Genomic DNA, 16,578 nt, shown 5'->3' with positions numbered 1-16,578 from the left:
CTGGAACCCAGACACAGTGGAATGACAGGATAGAGTGCCACAGTGCAAAGTGACCCTAATTTGGACCGCCATTTGGGCTGAGTGTGGCCTGCTTGAGTACCTGTCCAGCCTTTGCCTTCTCATCCTGTGCTTGCTCACAAGGGTTGTAGCCACACCACAGAAAGAAAGCTGTATGGCCCCACTTTAACAGTCATGGCTCTATCCTACAGAAACCTGGGATCTGTAGCTTGGTGTGAGGTACTCAGTCTCTATGATAGACCAGGCTGGATAACTCACCAAGCTACAGATCGCAGGTTTCCACAGGATGGAGCCATGACTGTTAAAGTGGTCTCAAACTGTTTTATTTCTGCAGTGTGGATCCATCCAATGAGAGGGGTTACGGCTTGCTCCCTCACATGTAAAGGAGGAACACTGAAGTTGTTCCACTCAAGCTGCAGATTGTCTAAAGCTTTTATATAAGAAACAGGAGCAGTTTGGTTCTTCCTGCCCATCTTCCATCTGCACTTTAAGCAGGTCCAATTGCAGAAAAGGTCCACAGTGTGCCATTTTTCACATGGAAGCTTGGTGGAACCCCCAGATTTAGAGGCATGATATCTCAGAATCAGAGCACTAGAAAATTCCTTGTTTGGACATCTCCAAAAATTTCTTGCACCAGTTGGGGAGGATTCTGGAAGATGTCATCCAAAAAGTAAGCTTTCCAAACTCTGTTCTGAATAGTTGACAATCTCTTTTTGTCAGCTTCCCAGAACTGGGCATTTTAGGCAACAGAACATAAAATCAGGTGTGCCTTTGATTTGATCCATCAGGGCTCTTTCATTTTCATGGTAAACTGCCAGATGTACACCCTGTATCTCCCTTATTTTGTAGATTGACTGATAGGGAGGCCCTTATCTCTCAGCGTTCCCATAACTGAATCACTGGAGTAAGGTCTTCTTATACAGTACTTGGTTTTGCTTTAATAACTGCATCTGATACTGAAATACTGAGAGCTGGAAGCAAGCATAGTTCTTTCCATGCAGGTACCTCCAGCTCATGCCTCATTGCTGTTGACTTCCTGAGAGTATCTTCCATCCATGGCATAACATCACAAAATCCTAGAAATTGAAGGGTCCTTTACTCCATCTTTCTGCCAGAGAAGGAGTGTACAGCTACGGCATTTCTGATTTTTTTCAAAACAAGGTGAAAGAGAATTGACCACCATTTTAATACCTGGATTAAGATGTTAGTTTTACAAAAGGTATGGGTATAGATGAAAACTGCTAGAACTGTACTGTTGATCTGGATATAGGTAGCCATGCACATTAATTAATTATCTTTTGGGGGGAACAAAAATAGGAGGAAGGCTGTTGCATAAAGCCAAGTAAGGTAGATAACATGGCTATATCTTTGAATTCTGACAAAATCAAGGTTTACTTTTTGGATTTATGTTTGTATCTGAATATTTTCAAACCATGTTTGAATCTGGATACAGAATCCATGGGTATGGAGAGCCCACTGTGTGTATGTGTGTGTGTAATTTTATTGATATTTTCCAAATGCAGATTGGTATCTTTCAAGAATGTTGTGGTTGTGCCTTCCTGCATGGCAAAAAGTTGGACTGAATGGCCCTTGCAACCCCTTCTAGAATTTTGTGACTATTTTGCAATAATATGAATCACAGTGAGGCCAGGAATAAGGAGCACATCAGGCCCTAACCAACTGCTCTTCTAAGGAACATTGAGTATTAATAACAGGGCTGGGAACCTGTGACTGCCATTGGCCCTAACCAACATATCCAGTGTAAGAGGGATGATGGAAATTGCAGTCCAATATGGAATGCCATACATTCCTTGTCTCTGAAGTGTGTTCTTTTTATTAATAAAAATAAAAACAAGTCTTAAGTATTTTGCTGCCTCTTTCTTTCTTCCCCATCTTCTAGGCAATGAAATCTCCAGAACTGAAAGAACGCTTGGAAGAGTCTGAAAAACTTATCCAGGAGATGACAGTAACGTGGGAAGAGAAACTAAGGAAGACAGAAGAGATAGCACAGGTCTGTGTTTTTTAATGTGAAGTTGAAGACTTTCACGGCCAGCATCCATAGTTTTCGTAGGTTTCAGATATGTAGCCGTGTTTAGAAGTGTTTATTCCTGACGTTTCGCCTGCATCTGTGGCTGGCATCTTCCACTTTCTCTGAAGATGCCAGCCACAGATGCAGGCGAAACGTCAGGAATAAACTCTTAGAGGCATGACCACATGTCTGAAAAACCCACAAAAAACTTTGTTTTTTGTTTCAGGGAAAACTAGTGGGCTTTCACCCTCTGGATAACCTCTCCCTGAGAATTCTGTGTATTTAGGTTAAGCGGTTGATACTTTTTCTCATTTTCTCCTCCTCAAGAGAGATACTAAGCTATGATTACAAAAATAAGAAATTATCTGTGGCCATGGGCAGGGGGGCAGTTTTGTCCCCTATGGCAAACCATACTTCCCTATGTTCACCTGAAAACTATTGGAAGATGGAATGGCAGTCAACTTAGTTCCAACTTTTGGGGTTTGAAGAGAGGGCCTGCAAAGGAGGGGGGCAGTTTGCAGGTTGGGTGTGTGTTAACAAATCTGCCTTCCCGAACTATAGAAGTTGTATGGGAGAAGAGCAGTTTAGAAGAAGAAGGAAACAGCTTAAGTTTAAAGAATTAAGAGTAAAAGAAACAGAAATGGGAAGTACAGTACCCCCTCCGTTTTCGCGGGGGATCCGTACTGGACCCCTGTACGAAACGGAAAATCACCCATATTAGAGTCCCTATTGACTCCAGTGGTGGTGCCTCCCCCTTGTGTTGCCCTCCATTTGCCCCTTGCGTATTTCCAAGGGGACACAGACTCCAGTCCATGAAAATGAAGGGGCGACTGTACATTCAACTGTTGATTTATAGTCACAGTGAGTGACCGAGGATGGCGTCTCTCTCTCGTGGCCTGTCTGGAGTCGGTAATGGCTGGATAGGGAAAACCGACTCAGTCTGAATCCAGAGAAAACGGAGGTACTTGTTGATAGGTTCCCCTGGTCCAGGAATGGCGTGGTTCCACCTGTCCTGAACGGGATCACGCTTCCTGTGAAGGAGTCCGTGCGCAGTCTGGGGGTGCTTTGACTCGTCGCTCCACCTTACAGCTCAGGTGGATGCGACGTCAAGACACTGTTATCAGCTTCGGCTTATTCGCAGCTGCTGCGCCCATACCTGGCCCAGAGAGACCTTGAAACGGTATAATGCTCTGGTAACCTCTCGATTGGATTCTGCAACGCGCTCTACATGGGGCAACCCTTGCAAACCCGGAAGCTACAGATGGTACAGAATATGGCAGCCAGACTGGTCACTGGTACCTCCAGGGCCAGTCATATTACACCTGTACTTAAAGATCTACATTGGCTTCCCATTCGCTTCCGGGCACAATACAAGGTGTTGGTGATAACCTATAAAGCCCTACATGGCTTGGGCCCAGGATACCTGGAGGACCGCCTCTCCCCATACTTTCTGCCCCGCACCCTCAGAACATCTGGGCAGCAACTTTTGAGGGTCCCAGGGGCTAGACTGGCCTCCATAACAAGGAGGTCATATACCATCGTCGCCCCGACCCTCTGGAATACGCTGCCCTTAGAGCTCCGCTCAGCCACCTCCCTGGCCCAGTTCAGGAGGGAGCTAAAAACCTTCCTGTTCAGGTGGGCGTTCCCTGAATTAGATTCCAGCTAGTCTCTCCCTACCCTTTGACAGCGATGGCAGGTGGTTGTTGGGGTTTCAATGCTGATGATCTGTTTTACTGTTGATTTTAATATTGTTATTGATATATGTATCTGTATTTTATTGTATTATAGTCTGTTGTTCACCGCCCTGATCGTTGGAAGGGCAGTATATAAATAAAAACTTTATTATTATTATTATTTACAGTATAGTATGAAACTGTATGAAATGCAGTATAGTTATGAAACTATACTGCATAAGCTACATTCTGGGTACAGCCTTGTAAATAAAGTTTAGTTTGTTTCAAGACAAAAATAAAAATCTGCTATTCACAGTGACCTCTGGGAGCAGCAAATGTCCTTTTTCAGGCATTTGTTTGCCTTTTAAAAGTTAAATTTGGGGTAGGGAGTGGAGAATGGTTAAGGGGCAGGAGGCAGCCGCTGACAAAGAATGTGGCTGGATTGCATTTCACCTGTGGCACTTTAGAGGCTAACAGATTAATAATTATGACACCAGCCTTTATGAACTAGATGTTACTTCATTGAAAGCATGAAATGTTGTCCTCAGATGGTAGTTAATATGGCCACATGGCTGTAGAGAACACTTCATGCTGAGCTGGGAGTATAACAAAGTAGAGTATCATCCAAAATCCATAAATCAGTGATATCTTTATTGGACCAACAAAATGCACATTATACATGTTGCAAGCTTTCAAAGCTCCATTGGCTTCTTCAGTAGGAAAAGGTGTTAAAATGATACAGGAGAAAGAAAGAAAGAAAGAAAGAAAGAAAGAAAGACAATGTTAGTCATAGCCCTGCATTTGTTGTGGCTATGACTAACATCATCAATTTCCCCCTTTTCTTTCTCCTGTACACCATAGGCAGGCTTTTATCTGTATTTTGGCTACTCAGTTTGTACAGTGCCATGTAAACTTACAGTGCTTTATAAATAAACACAATAAACATAAACATAGTAGTAGTAGTAGTATTCCTTGCCTAAGAAAACCCTGTGAATTAATGGGTTTGCCATAAGTTGGCTGGAGACTAGAAGGTATGTTCACACACAATGCTGGCTCTGTTAAGAGTGTCAGCATTTTCCATGCTTCACTTCTCATTTCTTGTAGGTTAATTGTTCCTGTTTCCTGGCTCTTATCTCATAAGGAAAGATAAGATAAAGAATGAGAAACAAAACAGAGAGAGAGAGAGAGGGAGATGTGGACTTCAATCCCAACAGGCTATACGTCATCATTGGGGCAATTCGGGGAAACTGATGTCCAAACAAGGAACTTTTTAGCCGCTGAGCCTATTTACCTGTGACTTCCTCGTATATGAAATGTGTAGCCAGGCTTCCTTTCAAACAGTTGTTCCCAAACTTTGGTTCTCCAGATATTTTGAACTTCAGCTCCCAGAATTCCTAACTGTTAGTCAAGCTGCTGGGGCTTCTCTGACTTGAAGTCTAAAACACTTGGAAGAGCAAAGTTTGGAAATTGCTGCTTTAGAACGTCACTCGGTGCATACAGTTACACAAAGACTTGCCTCCAGACTTTCCAGACAAGAGTTCAGTTCTTTTGCCCATTAGAGCACATGGAGTCTTGCTCTCAAAGACCATGTTTCAAAGTGTGGTGTGGTGCTGTTGGTTGTCTTCAAGTCATTTCTGACTGACGATAATCTTAAGGAACCCTATCATGATGTTATCTAAGCAAGTTTTTTCAGACAAGGTTTGCAAATATATTTCGATGCAATCTTTCAAAGACAAAGCCCAAGCATATTACTTGCAAAGATATTTGGTGACTTGGCTACAGCCCACAAGGAATTACGGACCATTTCTTTCTTGGCAAATCATTCAGATTTGTCAATGTCTCCTGCAGCACAGCTGGAGACAGAGTCAGGGTGACCATATGCCCTAACCGCAGAGGAGGGCAAGGAATCTTAAAATGTAAGATGTTGAAGAAAAAAGTAGGACATGACCAAATAAAAGCTAAAAACATTTGCATAAATATATAATTCATCCTTCTCAGTCATGCTCAAAAGGGAGGGCATTTTGGATTTCCACCTGGACAGAAGGATGAAATGTAGGACTTGTCCTGGAAAAGGTGGCCATCTGGACACCCCGGACAAAGTGTTTTTGTCTGGCGGGTTCGGACATAGCAAGGTGATTCTTATTGCTGTCCTTCTTTAGGCAGGTGAATAATTTTTGGCTTCACAAGTTCTTTAAGGACTGATGGATTGATTGCTAAAGAGGAAAGACCTTTAACAAAGAGCTCTATTGTCTATATTCCTTTATAATGGGCATGCTTTTAATTCTGTTGATAGTTTAATTATATTTTAGGATTTTTATGATGTGTACTTTTAGCTATAACTGTTGTACTTTTTGTAAGCAGCTAGTTTGGTGTAGCATGGTGTAATGGTTTGAGCATTGGGCTATGACTCTGGAGACCAGGGTTTGCATGGAAACCCATTTGGACTTTTGGTGTCCTCATTTTGTCTACAGAAGGTACTTGGGGGCAAATATTTGGTCTCTAGCCCCACAAAACTTGCCTACTCACTTAGGATGTAGGGCAAAATGCACTTGCACATGTGCTGTTTTCTCTCTGCTTGCCCTCTTAATTAGGATTTTGTTCTGTTTCTTCAGAAATAGGGATGTAATCCTTCACTAAGTTTCTTCTCAAAAGGAAGCAAAGAGTAATTTTAGCAGTTTTCTTCGCAGCCTTTGGAATCAACACTGCTTTTGCATCCTATTCATAATTCAAGACTTAGTCTGTGCAAAATTCACAAGTTGTTTTGCACAGAAAACAGCTTTTTCTGTGCTGAAAATATTTCTATGCAGCAATATTATTTTCATTACAGAAAAGCTGTTTCTTGGGCAAAAAAAAAATGATGTTTTCTAGGCAAATCAACTACATGTGGATTTTGCTCAGCATAAATCCCCAATGATAGGATTTTCTGCACAGGAAAGAGTTTTTGCTGCTCAAGAAAAAAATATCAGTACAGAAATATTACTCTTTGCACAGAAAAAGACATTTCCTGCACAAAACATCTATGTACGAATTTTGTGCAGAATAAATTGGAAACTGAGGATTCTTGTCCATCCAGGATTCCTTTCATCAGGGTTTCTTGACACTTGAAAAACATGTTCTTTGACAATTTTCAAATATCCCTTCCATCTTTTATTCAGGAGAGGCAGAAGCAGCTTGAAAGTCTTGGCATCTCTCTCCAGTCTTCCGGGATCAAAGTGGGTGACAACAAATGTTTTCTGGTCAATCTGAACGCCGATCCTGCACTCAATGAACTCCTGGTCTATTACTTAAAGGTAAGAAAAATAATAATAATAATGCTAGCACATTACATGCAACCATTTCAGAGCAGCAACATAGCACTGGTTAATGTGGGAGTGTATCTCGGGAGCTCTTCTGTGGGATCCATGTGCTGTGAGAAGGAAAACATGAGGATATTTTAAAAATTCACAGTCAGCAAAGTGGATTTAGGGATTTTTCTTGTGGATCAAGCTGGGAGTTGGATTCGATGGATCTTAGGACCCCTTCCAACTCTGTCACTGTATGATAATTGGTTTTTTGTTTGCTTTGGAGAAATTCAGTCTTTTGTCATTCTTTGGCTGCACTGCAGAATTAATGCTGTTTGATACTGTTTTAACTGTCATGGCTCCATCCTGTGCAGTCCTGGGTTTTGTAGTTTATTGTAGCCCCAGAGCTTTCTATCAGAAAAGGCTAACTATCACACAAAACTACAAATCCCAGAATTCTTTAGCACTGAGCACAGTTAAAGCAGTATCAAACTACATTATTTCTGCAGTGTAGAGTCAGCATCAGAATCTAAATTAGAATCTAAATTTACTTTCTTATCTAAATTTACTTTCTTCAAACACAGAGTTTTAAAAGAACATGCTAGGGGTGTTGTACTGTTTTATAGTGTGCTGTGTGAGAGTATGCCCCCAACTGTACTCAGTGACACTTACCTTTGAATAGATCTGTATAGGATTTCATGAGGAATTGTTAAATGCTATCGACAGACACTAAAGACACGCTCTGTTCAATCAGCAGGTTTTATGTTCCAAAGCAACACCACTTTTTCCTTTTGCTAGAAACATAAAACCTGCATTATTCATCATTTGGTATTAGATGTGCACCAGCTACATAATCTCATAGCATATCAGGTTCCCTCATAAACAGAGCTGTCTGACTTGTTTCAGACCACAATATATTCCGAACAGAATAAAAACTGTAACAATATTAAGAGCTCAAAACATTTTATACGCAGTCTCTGGGCCCTGTAAGGTAGGCTAATATTTCTGTCTTCATTTTACATGTGGGAGGTTAGTGGAGAAGAGAGCATAGCCAATGTGAGATCAGAATGTAAGAGTTCCTCCATGTATACCAAAGATGGTAAGTGTAAGGTAAATCATACCTGCAAGCTGTGGTCGTGAGCGGACCTAATTTGGGTTTGTCAAGATTTGCATTGGTTCGTGTATAATGCCAAATCATGTTTAATCTGTCAATCAGAGGTTTCGTATCAGAGAATTGGCTGTAGAGCTATAAAGGGCCTCAACCTGCCTGGCCATGGAAACCCACTGGGTGACCTTGGGCAAGTCACAGTCTCTCAGCCTCAAAAGAGGGCTGTGGCAAACCTCCTCTGAACAAATCCTGCCAAGAAAATCCCATGTTAGATTCGCCTTAGAATCACCATAAATTGGAAATAACTTGAAGGCACACAATAACAACAACAAAGGGCCTCAGTATCCAAAGGTACCAGATCCTGTCTGATCTTGGATGTTAAGCAGGATGAACCATGGTTATTTCTTGGATGGGAAGCCACCAACAAATCTCCAGTGCTGTAGGCTATATTTCAGTGGAAGAAACTGGCAAAAGTACCTTTCAGTATTGCCTAAGAAAATACTAGGAAATTCATGGGGTTGTCATAAGGTGACAGAACTAGACGGCACTACACACACTAATACCCTGAATGTGCCAGTTCCTGTCTGATCTTGGAAGCTGAACAGGCTCAACCCTGGTTAGCACCTGGATGGGAGACTGCCAATGAACACCATTCAAAGGAAGAAAGTGCCAAACTACCTTTGATGATTCCTTGCTTAAGAAAACCCTAGGAAATTCATGGGGTCATCATAGGTTGACAGGAAACTTGAAGGCATGTACACACAGTGTACACAGACCAAGGGTATATGCCAACCGTGGTTTATAGGGTGTCATTGTCATTTACAGAGAATTTTATTCTTCATATTGGTGGTATTTTAGACATTTGAAAGCTATCTTTCATTGTAAATGGACCCATAAAAACAGACTTGGAGAAAGTTTTTGCTGCTTCAGACTATGGCGGGATACAGACGGGCAAAAAGGGGTGTGTTCATGACGTCATGAAGGTATAACCTTCAGACGGCCCTTACCTGAATGCCGCCATGAACACGCCGCCCGCACGCCCCAAGCGGGAAGAAGCGGCATTAAAAAGGTGCTACTTTTCCCCGCTTCTTTTCTATATAGTGCCGGCAAAAGAAAAAAAAAGCCCCATTTTTGGCTGCCCGTGCGGAAGCTGCCTCTCTCTTTGCAGCGTCCTGCGAGGCGGCGGTATGGAAACTGAGGGTCAGAAACGGCCCCAGGTGAGGCGTCTTCAATGCCCCCCATGTGGAAGCCCCAACACCTGAGCCACGCCCCCGGGGCGGGCGGTCTGGAGGCTCCGTATTCAGCAGAATACACCTCCAAGACGTCTTCCCCTGCCCGTCTGTATCCCGCCATTATCTCCTTCTGGTTGAAGAATTCTGGGAGTTGTAGTCTGAAAAAGTTACTTTTCCAAGGTCTATTTTCAGGCTTGTTATAGCATAACTTCAGAGAACCTGGCCAGCAGAACCTGGGAAAGTTACAGTATGCTGTCTGGGGATTCTGGCAGTTATAGTCCCCATAAGTAACTTTTTCCAAGGTATGCTGGATACCACACAAGCCATCAAATGAAGATATTCTCAAAGTACAACTCTTTGAGGTCTGCACAATATGTGTTTTCTACTTTAAAATTAACAAGATTGGAAGTGTTGCTGCCAGTTATACTGTGATATTTAAGGTGGTTTTATCATAGTAGTAGCTGTTTTAGTTTGCAATTTTCAATCTGTTCTGTTCATGTGGCGTCTTGGGAACCATTGTCCAAAACACTAATATTTGCAAACTCTGTATGAATGTTTTTAAGAGCTGCCTCTTTAAGGAGAAGGGGTAACCTTGTTTAGAGGGCTGGGTAGCACCCAGAAGAATGTAAAGATGGGGGTTGTGAGAACCCTTAGTCATCACAACTCCTTTTCTGAGAAGCAACAAAACAGCTGAACTCTGCAGCTTTTTCAGAAAATAGATCGAAAGAATTTCCAGTCATTGTAGGTGTCTAGATTCTGAATTGAAAATGCTTTATCAGCCAGCTCCCAGTCCCGCACGGATCTTGACACTGGATCTGTTTCTTTGCTTGTTGGTGTGAAGGCACAGTAAGGATGTCTTGGCGACAGAGCAGATTCAAGGTGACCTTGATAGGCTTTGCAAGAGGATAAAGTTTCCCCAAGGCTCTGGATATTTGCATGTTAGAACTCAGGAAGAGGGAGGGAAGGAGGGAAGAGCGAGAGAGAAAAAAGAAAGAAAGAATGTGGTTTCAGCTCCTCTTCTGGTAGAATCAGAACAATGTCTCCTTTTCATTTCAAGAGTCCAGGTCAGCCACTCTTTGAGGAAACCATCAGCAGGTCTTTCCAGAGCGCAGGATCAGAATTCAAAATGACCTTAGCAGATTGGAGAATGGGGCCAAAACTAATAAAATGAATTTTCATAGGGAGAAATGTAAGGTACAGTTATCCCACCATATCCATGGCTTTTTTCTATCCATGGATTCAAGTATCCAAGGCTTGAAAATATTAAATATTTAAAATATTTATACTGTTTTCAAAATATGTAAACTCCCAAAAGCAAACCTTGATTTTACCATTTTATATAAGAGACACCATTTTACAATGTCATTATATTTAATGGGACTTGAGCATACACAGATTTTGTTATACATGGGGAATCTTGGAACCAAACCCCAGCATATAACAAGGGTCCACTGTATATAATAGGACTTGAACATCCATGGATTTTGGTATCCATGGGTGGGCGGTCCTGGAACAAAACTTCAGTGGATACCAAGGGCCCATTGTAATACATCTGGACAGGAAAAATTAAATACAGTGGGCCCATGGTATCGGCTGGAGTTTGGTTCCACGACCCCACGTAGATACCAAAATCAGTGGATGGGTGCTCAAGTTGCATTAAATACAGTGGCATAATAAAAGAGTGCCCCTTATGTATAATGGGAAAATCAAGGTTTGCTTGGTTTTGGAATATATATATAAATTCAAACTGTGAGTGGTTGAATCCGTGTTTAAAGAATCTCTGGAAGGCTCACTGCACACAAATGCAGGATGAGTGACACTTGGCTTGAAAGCAGGACATGTGAAAAGGATCTAGGAGGCTTAGTAGAGCCCACGCCAAACAACAGAGTGATGTAGTGGCCAAAAAGCCAGTGCTGTTCTGGGCTGCATCAGCAGGAACATAGTGTCCAGATCAAGGGAAGCAGTAGTAGTGCTGTTCTGTTTTGCTTTGGTCAGACCTCACCTGGAATCCTGTGTCCAGGTCTGGATGCCACAGTTCCAGAAGGACGTTGACAAGTTGGAATGTGTCCAGGGATGTGTGACCAAGATGATGAAAGGCCTGGAAACCTTGTCTTGTGAGGACTGATATAGTAGTTGGGTATGTTTAGCTTGCAGAAAAGAAGACTGAGAAGGGACATAAAAGCCATCTTGAAATATCTGAAGGGATGTCATGCAGAAGGTGAACTTGTTTGTAGCCCCTCCAGAGGCTAGAACATGAATAAGTGGATTCAAGAAAAGAGAATCCAAATTGCAAGAAAAGAGATTAGGAAGAACCTGTTTACTGTAAGAACTGTTCAATAGTAGAACGGACTGCCTCGGTGGGTGGTGGAGTCTCCTACTTTGGAGGTTTTTAAGCAGAGGTTGGATGGCCATCAGTTGGGAGTGCTTCGATGGTGTCTTCCTGCATGGCAGGAGGTTGGACTATGGCTCTTGGGCTTCCTTCCAATCCTATGAGTTTATAATATATGAAGAATCCTTACTCCTGCATTCTCATCAAAGGCAGCCAAGACTACTTTGGCCTCCCTTGCTGTTGTTCTGCCCTAGTCAAGTGCTACAAATTTCAGTCAGCTTTTCATTTATGCTTTAACAACTAGCTGTATTTAAAGTGGAAATGAGGAGCTGCCATGGGGATGGGGGGCACTGTTCGGGTGCTCAAGGGCCATCCCTCCGTGTGTTTTGTTTTCTAGAAGCTTGTATTGTATTTTTTTTAAATTGTGTTGCCATTCTTACTACCCCTACCACTCCTCCTACTATACCTCTGCGTACCTATATAGCACCATCAGCGTACAACTCAGAAAGGCACATATGAATTGGTTGCACTTGTGAGGTAGATCAAAATTAGCTGGAATTAATTAATTAATTAATTAATAGTGTACATGTATGTGCACTTTCATTAGCTAGTATTAAATTTATCTATTTATCTATTTATTTAATCTCCTGCTATTATATCCAAAATTGTCCACATATTGTGCATAAAACTATCTCTATGCTATGTGTATCTCTCTCTGGCTTTGCTTCGCAAACGAAGATTCAGGAAGGACGCATCCCACGCTTTGTACAAGCGCGTTGGTGACTAGAAAGGCCAATCCGGGACAAACAGGTCCAGTTGCAGAAAGCACAGCGGAAAGTCTCCTTGGGTGATGTTTCCGGGTTGTGGTTCTTTCTGTGTTGTCGTTTCTCTTCGAGACTCGTTCGCCGTGAGCTTTCGAAAAAGGCTGCAGCATCATGGATAGTGCGTCTCCATGCCTCCTGATGCAAGGCCAGGGCGGACCATTGTTGGTGATCAATTTGGCCAAGCCTGAAATGTTGTTTCAGGGAGTCCGTGTATCTCTTCTTTGGGGCGCCCCTCTTACGCTGATGCGAGTTCACCGTAGAATACTGTTTTTGGGAGGCGATGGTCCTTCATCCTAGAAACGTGTCCTGCCCAGCGCAGCTGCGTCCTCAATAGCATGGCCTCAATGCTGGTGATCCCTGCTTGCTCAAGGAGAGCAACATTTGTCACATAGTCAGTCCAGTGTATATTTAGAAATTGTGCTATGTGTGTAAGGTGTATATGAAACATATATAAATTTCATATTTAGACTTGGGTCCTATCTCCAAGATATCTCATTATGTGTATGCAGATATTGAAAAATCCAAAACATTTTGGGTTCCAGATATTTTGGAGAAGGGAATCTCAAGCTGTATCTCCCTCCCCATATATTTTGGAAGTTGGATTCAGTTGGTGGGTTAAAAAAAGGCTCTCTAATCCTAGGGGAAAAAATATTGGGCTAGACATCAAGGTACACTTGGACAGTGAGGTTCTGCTGCCATTTTAATATACCTGGTTTTGAATCTTCCACAGGACCACACTTTGATTGGGTCGGATAACTCCCAAGACATCCAGCTTTGTGGACTAGGAATTCTTCCTGAACACTGTATAATAGATATTACCTCGGATGGGCAAGTCGTATTGACACCGCAGAAGAATGCCAGGTAATGGGTTGTTTTGTTTTGGGGTGGTTTTTTTTAAAACAAGTGGTTTCCTTTTTGCTTGTTTTTGTTTAAAATAGAGCATGGAAGGAATTCCAAATGATTGCATAAACTAGCCTTTGCTGTTTTAAAGTTTGAAGTTGTTTTCAGTTGGTTTTATTTGTATGCCCCCTTTTCCCACCTCCTCAGAGATCTTGTGATACTGGATGGGAAATAAATATTATAAGTAATTATTGAATCCCAGGACCTTTAACTGAATAGAGGGAACCAATGTTTTCCTTTTGTTATCCGACTCCTTTCCAAGCATGGTAAATATATGGATGGACTTTAAAGAGAACACAGGCTGAGATCTATATATATCTGTCTATCAGCTATATATCTGTCTATCTTTAGTCTGAAAAATCAGTATGCAAAAGGATCTTGTAGCACTTTTGAGACTAACTGAAATAAAGAACTTGGTAACATGAGCTTTCGTAGAGTTGAGCCTACTTCTTCAGATGCATGGGCTCAATTCTACGAAAGCTCATGCTACCAGCTTCTCTCTCTCAGTTAGTCTCAAAAGTGCTTCAAGATCCCTTTGCATGCTATCTTTATTTAAAGTATCTGTATCACCTCTGTAGACGAGGTAGTCTTTCAGATGTCTTGGCCCTAAGTCATTTAAGGTTTTGTAAGTCAACACCAGCACCTTGAATTGAGCTGGGAAGTAAACTGGAAATCTCTGCAATTCTTGGGAAACTGGTGTTATGGGCTTTAAAATGCACACTTGACACCAGTCTAACTGCTGCATTTTGCTCTAGTAGCAACTTCCAAACACCTTTCAAGGGCAACCCCATGTATAATGCATTACAGTAGTCTAATCGAGAGGTAACTAAGGCAGGAACCCCTGTGGCCAGATCTACTTTCCTCAAGAAAGAGTGAGCTGGCATACTAGCTGAAGCTGGGCAAAGGTGTTCCTAGCCAACACAGCAAACGATTTTCCAGGAGCAGCACTGAGTTTACAAGCACTCCCACGATATGAACTTGATCTTTCAGAGGGAAACAGCCCCATCACAACAGGCTATGATCCCAATCCCAGATTGGTTTTCCTACTGACCAGCAGCACCTCCGTCTTGTCTGGACTGAGCCTAGTCTATTCACCTACATCCAGTCCTTTACTATATTCAGGCAACGATTCCGTGCTACCACAGTCTCCTTGGCATCAGTTGTAAAGGAGAGATAGAGCTGGCTATCATCAAGACATTGATGGCACCCAACTCCTAAACCTCCGCATGACCTCTCCCAGTGGCTTCATATAGATTTTGAAAAGCAAAAGGGACAGCACTGACCTTGTGGAACCCCACAGGTTCATGACCAAAAGGGCTGAAGAACAGTCCCCTGGCATCACCCTCTTTAAGTATCTGAAGAGATGTCATGTAGGACAGTGCAATCAGAGTGGCAGCCCTGTTGTAGGCTGTTGTAATGTGGACTGGTCCCAGTCCTTGATCTGTTGGTTGCCAGTCCTGGGAGAGTTTCCAGGGAAAAAAGAAATGATTGTAGCCAACAGGCAGGAATATGGTACCAGTCCCTTACAGTCTATCCTACTCTATAGAGATTTGATTGCTGTGTCATACATTAGGGTGGGTGAATCTCTGGATAGAGAGGCAGTGTAGTGTAGTGGTTTGAGCATTGGGCTATAATTCTTGAGACCAAGGTTCAGATCCCTGCATGGCCATGGAAAGACATTGGGTGATCTTGGGCAAGGCACTCTCTCTTAGCCCTCAGAGGAAAGCAAAGACAAACCCCCTCTCTAAAACAAATTTTGCAAAGAAAATCCCATGATAGGATAGCCTTCAGGTCACCATAAGTCAGAAATTACTTGAAGGCACGCAACTACAACATATCTCTGGATTTGATGTTCTATATTTATTGTGCTATGCATACTTTCGTTTCAAATGGCTGCATTGTGCAGTGGAACCAAAACACCAAATGCACGTGTGCATCCAAGCGCAGTTGTCCCCTCATGCACAACTCTGCTTACACCACTATGAACCAAATGTAGAAATATCACAGACAGAAAAATGCTCAACTACTTCCATAGGAGCACTTCAGCGTGTGTAAGACTCCTATAGGAATTTGGACATTGTGCCAAAACTGTGGGTTTTCTAGGCTTAGAATTTTGAGTATGTTCAGTCAAACGAGATGAGAGAGCCAGAAAGAAAGAGAAGCTCTGTGTGTGAGTCTCCCTCCCACATCTTGCACCGATCAGAGGTCCAGAGGCAATGAACATGGCTAGGGCTGGGCTTCACTCTCAGGCTACGAAGAGTGAGTTGCCATGAACAGAGCACTGGTTGAGTCATTGCATCCTATTTAGAAGTCCTGGTATCTTTTTCCACCATCAGGAATGGAACTGGTAGGGAATGGGAGAAAGGCGAATTACCCGAGAGCATTTGGAAATTGAAGATGAGCCTGGAAGAAAGAAACTAAGGAGGCCAGAAAGTAAGAGGCCACAAGTATCAGTGAAAAGATTCCCTTTCCTTTTCAGAAAATTTTGGCTTTCCCAAGGAAAGGGTGAAGAAAGGAAGCAGGAGGTCTTCAGTAGTACTCATCTGTCTCTCAAGTTTCCTTTACTTTCTGTGTGGCATCCATGCTGTTTTCTCCTGGCCTAAAGGAGGTGACCCCAGTGGATCCAGACCTTTGTTCCCTGCACGCTTTGTCCTTTGGAATAATTGGCATGTGGGGAGGAAAAGGGCTATTGAAACCTTGAGTGGGAAATGATTGCAGCTCCTTCTCTTTCTCCATCCTAGGACGTTCGTAAATGGTACGGCAGTTGCAGGCGCCACACAGCTCCACCACGGGGACAGAATACTCTGGGGGAACAATCATTTTTTCAGGTAAGCTGCTCGGTTTTGTCCATTTTGTTTCACTGGGCCCAATTTCATGTATAGATCTGAGATGCATGGCCTTTGGTACCCAGACTATGGAACCCTCCTCTTTATGGAGAGTGCTGCAGCGACTAACCTGAAATATACAGCTGCTGAACATGCATTGCTTTGGACACTGTTATTGGTACGGGTTGAGACTCCCTTATCTGGAATTCCAAAATATTCCAAACAACCACAATGTTTTTCATGGGTGGCTGAAATAGTGACACCTTTGCTTTCTGATGGTTCATTGTACACAAACTTTGTTTCGTGCCTCAAGTTATTTAAAATATTATCTATACTTTCAGGCTATGTGTATAAGGTGT

General features: G+C 42.6%; 1 protein-coding gene across 6 annotated transcripts in view; it reads left to right on the top strand.

Moving 5' to 3' along the window:
* Positions 1 to 16,578, top strand: part of KIF13B (kinesin family member 13B) — a 208,059-nt gene that overhangs the window by 107,400 nt on the left and 84,081 nt on the right. For 5 of the 6 annotated variants that reach the window (XM_042445221.1, XM_042445211.1, XM_042445238.1 and 2 more), the window contains exons 12-15: positions 1,919 to 2,029; positions 6,876 to 7,010; positions 13,225 to 13,355; positions 16,136 to 16,222. In XM_042445221.1, coding sequence (XP_042301155.1) covers positions 1,919 to 2,029; positions 6,876 to 7,010; positions 13,225 to 13,355; positions 16,136 to 16,222 — 464 coding nt within the window. Of the gene's footprint in view, positions 1 to 1,064; positions 1,180 to 1,918; positions 2,030 to 6,875; positions 7,011 to 13,224; positions 13,356 to 16,135; positions 16,223 to 16,578 lie in introns of those variants that run through there. The other variant, XM_042445229.1, reaches the window with a different exon arrangement.

The sequence above is a fragment of the Sceloporus undulatus genome, chromosome 1, assembly GCF_019175285.1.
Source record: "Sceloporus undulatus isolate JIND9_A2432 ecotype Alabama chromosome 1, SceUnd_v1.1, whole genome shotgun sequence".
NCBI classification, from domain to species: Eukaryota; Metazoa; Chordata; class Lepidosauria; order Squamata; family Phrynosomatidae; genus Sceloporus; species Sceloporus undulatus.
The sequence above is the reverse complement of the archived record's forward strand: the minus strand, read 5'-3'. Positions and strand labels throughout refer to the sequence as shown.